General features: G+C 52.9%; 1 protein-coding gene across 3 annotated transcripts in view; it reads left to right on the top strand.

Annotated features, from left to right (window-relative positions):
• Positions 1 to 3,570: 3,570 nt before the first annotated feature.
• Positions 3,571 to 6,132, top strand: part of TP53I11 (tumor protein p53 inducible protein 11) — a 27,632-nt gene continuing 25,070 nt past the window's right edge. For 2 of the 3 annotated variants that reach the window (XM_044680681.1, XM_044680683.1), the window contains exon 1: positions 4,810 to 4,942. In XM_044680681.1, the coding sequence (XP_044536616.1) occupies positions 4,851 to 4,942 (92 nt within the window). In that variant the 5' untranslated portion in view covers positions 4,810 to 4,850. Of the gene's footprint in view, positions 3,772 to 4,809; positions 4,943 to 6,132 lie in introns of those variants that run through there. The other variant, XM_044680682.1, reaches the window with a different exon arrangement.

Genomic DNA, 6,132 nt, shown 5'->3' with positions numbered 1-6,132 from the left:
TCTGTGTGGAAATCCCACATTAGGCATGGAGGCATTCAGAATGGACTTCCTTCCAGGCAGAGCAGAGGGTAAGGCAGAGGGGGAGGAAAGACACACAGCTTGACCCATGCCAAAGGTCCTAAACTCCCTGAAAAAGGAAGGCTTGCTAGGTGCCAGGCTGATTGACAGTGAGCACATAGCCAATGCCAGTTACTTGTTATTAACGTGATTCTGTTCAATTCAAGGGACATCCTTGAATTCTTCCGCTCTGTCCCCCCAATCTCTCCCCCTTCCCACCCCATAAGGCCTGCAGCTAGACAAGGTGCTACCCTTTAGAGTCATCCTATCCAAGGTATCAATCACATCATTTGAACCCCTTGATAATTGGTCTGGTCAATCCATCCTCTCTGTTCTCAGATACTTCCTGGGCTGGGATACCTCACTCTTCCCTGAGGCAGTCCATTCCATCATTGAACAGTTTTAGTCCTTAGCAAGTTCTTCCCACTCCTAAGCCAAATACCTCAGTGGCCAAGCAGAAATGTGATCTCCTCCACCAAGACAAACAGCAGGGGCAGCTGGGTAGCTCAGTGGATTGAGAACCAGGCCTAGAGACGGGAGGTCCTAGGTTCAAATCCGGCCTCAGCCACTTCCCAGCTGGGTGACCCTGGGCAAGTCACTTGACCCCCATTGCCCATCCTTACCACTCTTCCACCTATGAGCCAATACACAGAAGTTAAGGGTTAAAAAAAAAAAACACAAACAGCAATCAGGTCTCTGCCTGGGTCTTGACTTCTCCAAACTAAACACCTTCCATTCTCTCTCCACCACCAAACAGATCCTTGGTTTCCTGCCTGTCCCAGCCCTCACTCCTATCCTTATTAGCCTTCTCTGGACATGTTGCAGCTTGCCAACAATATCTCAGCCTGACCAGGTGCCCAGAACAAAACATAATACGGAGATATGGATTGAACAGGGTGGAGGACAATATCACCATCAATTTCTTTGAGCTGAATAATAGAGCAGCGATGTGTACACCAGTGATGGTGAACCTTTTAGAGGGGCAGGTAATGTGAGAAACATCCTTAGGAGTGGATGGAGAAGGGGAGGGGAGCAGCCCAGCACCATGTCCCTCTGACCTTCTGGTAATATAAACTCGGGCAAACTCTGTGCTGGGGTAACTGTGCACATGCCCACAGAGAGGGCTCTGAGTGCCCCTCCCAGCACTTGTTCCATAGGTTTGCCACTACAGACATAGACTAATAAGGATCTTAGGATGGCTAAGTGGAACAGTAGATACAATGACAGCTTGGAGTTAGGTAGACTTGTCTTTTTAAGTTCAAATCTGGCTTCAGACACTATACGTGTGTGTGTGTGTGTGTGTGTGTGTGTGTGTGTGTGTGTGGCCTTGGAAAAGTCACTTAACTCTGTTTGCCTCAGTTTTCTCTAGTATCTTTGCCAAGAAAACCCCAAATGGGATCACAGAGAGTCGGGACAGATTGAAAAATGTCCGAATGCAAAAAGATGGATCTATTGGACAGAGGCAGGTGGATAATGAACCAGGCTGGGAGTCAGCTAAGTCTTGGACTTAAATTCTGCCTCTAATATGACGTCCATGTGTTGGACATCATTGTTGAAGAGAATTTCCACTCTAAAGACTTCCTCCACACCCATGAACATCATTGTCCAAGACAGAGAAGTTCTCCCTGAGCTTGCAGTCCGTGCTCTGCTCTTGGAAATTTTTTTCCTTTGTTTTAAACATGAAGTACTCAAAGCTGGAGGTCGCCCTTTTATTTATATACAATCCTTCCACTTCACGAATGAGGCTCCGTGCCAAGAATCCTAGCCCACATCTCACCATGCAAAAGAGAACACTTGACGTACCCAGAAGGCTAATGTTCTTCTCTAGCTTTGGCAGAGCCCAAATCCATAGAACCTTCCTCCCCTACAGGTGAACTAATGGTAAATTAGGTTTAAAAGAAAAGGAAAAGCCCAGAAGGGAGTGTGGAAGGGAGAGTGAAGTGCACCAACCCAGCTTTGCCTTGGCTGATGAGGGGAAAACATGGGTCAATGTTTATAGATGAACTTCTATGTCTCTACGACTCCCCACCCCCACCACCCACACACACGGAAGAGTCACCCAAAGCATCCTCTCACTCCCAGCTATGGATGCTGGGATCCCTGCCAACACCCGGCATTCTTGGTTACAAGGAAACACCTGGGCAACCAGGAAGATTCAAGGGTTCAGGAACCCATCTGAGACAGCTTGTTTATCAGGTCCAGCTCTTAGAACCCGGCCTAGCACACGGTAGGCCCAGTAACAAATGTTTATTGACTGACCTGTTTAGCCTATAGTCTCTCAGCACTTGCACTTTAGAGTCTTGTCTGGAGTGTATTGGAGAGAAAGACAGAGACAGAGACAGAGACAGAGACAGAGAGAGACACACAGAGAGACAGACACATACACACACAGAGACAGAAAGACAAAGAGACAGAGACACACAGAGACAGAGACAGAGACACCCAGAGAGACAGAGAGACACACACAGAGAGACAGAAAGACAGAGAGAGAAACACCATCAATTTCTTCAGGCTGAATAATAGAGCAGCCATGTTGTACACCAGTGATGGTGAACCTTTTAGAGGGGCAGGTAATGTGAGAAACGTCCTCAGGAGTGGATGGAGAAGGGGAGGGGAGCAGCCCAGCACCATGTCCCTCTGACCTTCTGGTAATATAAACTTGGGCAAACTCTGTGCTGGGGTGACTGAGACAGAGAGAGACACACAGAGAGACAGAGACAGAAAGAGAGACAGAGAGACAGAGAGAGAGAGAGACAGAGAGAGAGAGAGAGACAGAGAGAGAGAGAGAGAGAGAGAGAGAGAGAGAGAGAGAGAGAGAGAGAGAGAGAGAGAGAGTATTGGTTTAGCACAGAGGAACCGGGTTGAGAAGAGGGGTCCGCAGAAGTGAAGGTGACAGGTAAATAGGGGAAGGAAGGGAAGAGAGCCCAGCTGGTACTGACTTCATCACATTCAGAACCTGTGGAGGGCTTGGTGGTGTTGTTGCTGACTAGGGGGGAATCACCAGATCATCCAATACACCACAGCCTCAGAGCAATCTACAGCTGTCGCACGTTTTGGCGTTTCTCCCTCAGTTACGCCATCCCTTACTTTAAGGTGAAGAATGCCCTGGGTTCACTCTTTCTCTTTCTAGGTTCTCCCCAGATGCCTTCTCTCTAGCCTTGCCAGGCGGTAGGGAGGAGTCCAGGAATGTGGGAGAGCCCCTGAAGGCAGCCTAGAGGGTCTGGGGGCTGGTGTTGGAGAGGAGGTGGGAGAGGACAGAGAAGGGAGTCTCCAGCCTCTGGGGCAGAGACCCGCTATCTCTCTCTTCTGCCTTCCCTCCCTCCCTCCTTTCCTCCCTCCCTCCCAGAGCCCTAGATCCCTCGCTCCCTCACCGCCTGCAGACGCCTCCCGAGCCAGGCAGCCCAGCGCGTGGGAGGTGACATCGCTTGGGGAGCGCGATTGGTTTAATATGGTAATGGAGAGGAGGGACCAGCCCTGGCCGCTGGCTGCTGGCTTAGCTCCGTCACGCAGGGCGCTGCGCTCAGAGGACTCAGGTTCTCTTGCCCCAGCTTCTCGGGTCCCGGCCCCAGCCCCGGAGCCAGCCCCGCCATGTGAGGTGGCCCCACGCCCGTGCCAGAGCCCGTGCCTGTCCCCTCCTCGTGCGGCCGCTGGGCCGCCCACCGGACGCCCCATGCAGCCTCTGCTCGGCCCCGACGACGACCATGCCCTAGCGGGGTAAGGCGCCGCTTTTTCTGCCGCTTCTCCTCCCTCCTCTAGCTGGCCACTGACTTAGCCACCTCCGCCTCCTCCATCTCCTCCGCCTCCTCAGCCTCCTCCGCCCGGGGAGCTGCTGCCCGGGACTCGGAGCTGCCTGCGAGAGACAGGAACTCCCTCGGAAAGTACCCGGGCGCTCCAGGAGAGAGGCAGGAGAGGAAGGGGGGAGAGCTTGGCTGCGCCTCTGAGGGTTTCTCTGCTCTCTGCCTCTGTTGGGGAGGAGGGAGGGGGCGGGACACGGTTGTGTGCTGAGAGCTGGGAAGGGGACTTCGGGACCTTTCCCTTCTCCTGTCCCAACCTGTTTATTAAGGGTCTCCGTCCGTCTTTTAAAATCTCTCTCCCTGTCAATGTGTTCCTTGCTAAGTCTCCATCTCTGAAGGTAGCACCCTCTTTGGTGTTTGCTGTCTTTGTGCCTCCCCCGTTTCTCTTTCTCTGTCTTTTCCCATCTCTTTGTTTCTTTCTTATTTTGTCTCTGTAAACGAGTCTCTCTCTCTCTCTCTCTCTCTCTCTCTCTCTCTCTCTCTCTCTCTCTCTCTCTCTCTCTCTCTCTCTCTCTCTCGTGCCCTCCCTCCTCCCCCTCTTCTGCCTCTGAACCTGTTTCCCCATCCATCAAATGAAGAGGTTGGACTAGAGTAGCTGTAAGGTCCCTTCCAATTCTGCCTCCTCTGCGTGTAGTCAGGGGAAATGGTCTCGGGGGTCTAGATCCAGCTCTGCCCTTGACCAGCTGGGTGACTTCTGGGCAGTTTCTTCCCCTCTTTCAACCTGACTAACCCTCACCTGCCAACTAAGGGGCTGAACAAGAAGCGCTCGAAGGTCCCTTGCAGCTAGGAATCCAGGCATCTTAAATACTGCCCAGAAGGAAGTTCTGAGCTTGGGATAGCTTCCTTCCTTCATTCCTCCGTTCTTTGCAGTCTTGCCAGTAGCTCAGGGTTGGTGGAGGAAGGGGCTAGCTGAGTAAGTCCCTGCTGCCTACAGAACTGTCCTAACCCTAGAGGCACGCAGCCTCTGGGCAAGTGATTTGGGGAGTGGTCGGGCCAGGGATGCAGGAAGATTGTCCAAATGACCTAAGAGGACCCGAACCTGCCCTGGATCTGAGGATTTCCCAGGAGCCTTGCCGGTCCCGGGTTCCACAGTAAGTGCCCCGGGATGGAGGGCAGGGGAGCCAGGAGCCCCGGGGAGCTGAGCCAACTGCTGCAGGCAGGCAGGAAGGCAGGCAGACATGCGGGCCTGGAACCCTGATAGGGGGGGCGCCGAGCAGGCGCTCTGCTGGGTCACTCTGTTGGAAGCAGACGCGCAACAGCCATCGGGAGCCTGCGGGGGCCGGCGTCTGGGGTGCCCTGGACTCCTGGGTGAGGGCGCTCTTCTGAGAGCTCAGCATCCATCAAGGAAGCTCGGCCTCGCTCCAGCTGCTGGGTCCTATGGTCTGCACGTCCTCGGAGCCCCGGGAATCCCTCTGTTGGTTGTAGCCTTGGAGTAGTTGCGCAGGCAGCTTTTTGGTTGACGGGAATAACCCAGGGGGGAGGCGGGCTTTGGTGTGTGCGCCAGGGAGACAGCAGAGAGAAGGGAAGAGAAGAGAAGAGAGATACACGCAGCGCAGCCCGACTTGGCCAAGTGCCCCTCCATGCAGAAATACCAGCGGCTTCCCTGGCCATCCAGGATCCTGTCTCCTAGCCCCAAGGCCCCTGGTCCAGAATTCCAAAGCTGCCCTCTTTCTGCTTTCCCAAAACAAACTTTTCCTATTTCCCCTGGCTGCTTGCAGGCTTCACTCTCCTTCCGTGGGGGTCCTGAGGAAACAATCAGGGGGGAGAGTGAGAGCTTCTCCCCACTGTCAGGCCCTGAAAATTAGGGAACCATCACCTACGGCTAACTCTTCACCTCCCCCCCCCATACACATATACTCCACCCAAAGAGTAGGGGATGGGGGTGGGGGAAGAGGGAGAATACCCCACTTGGTAGCAATGGTGAAACCAACTCAGTCATTCTCTACTTCTTGGCCCAGAGTAGGGCCCTTGTGGCCCTTGTGGGCCTGACTGGGGTGGGGGTGGGGGAGTTCTCTTTTGGAGCCATGGATGCTTTTAGCAGGCTGGTGAAACCTATGGAGCCTTGTTCCGAATAAGATTTTTAAAAGCATAAAATAAACTAAAGATTACAAAGAAAACCAATTCTATTGAAATACTTGCTATATATGGTTATTATATATATGGTTATTATGTATATTAGAGGGAGAGAAAGAAAGAAAGAGAGAGAAAGAAAGGAAGGAAGGAAGGAAGGAAGGAAGGAAGGAAGGAAGGAAGGAAGGAAGGAAGGAAGGAAGGAAGGAAG

This window comes from Gracilinanus agilis, chromosome 6 (genome assembly GCF_016433145.1).
Source record: "Gracilinanus agilis isolate LMUSP501 chromosome 6, AgileGrace, whole genome shotgun sequence".
Classification (NCBI taxonomy): domain Eukaryota; kingdom Metazoa; phylum Chordata; class Mammalia; order Didelphimorphia; family Didelphidae; genus Gracilinanus; species Gracilinanus agilis.
The sequence above is the reverse complement of the archived record's forward strand: the minus strand, read 5'-3'. Positions and strand labels throughout refer to the sequence as shown.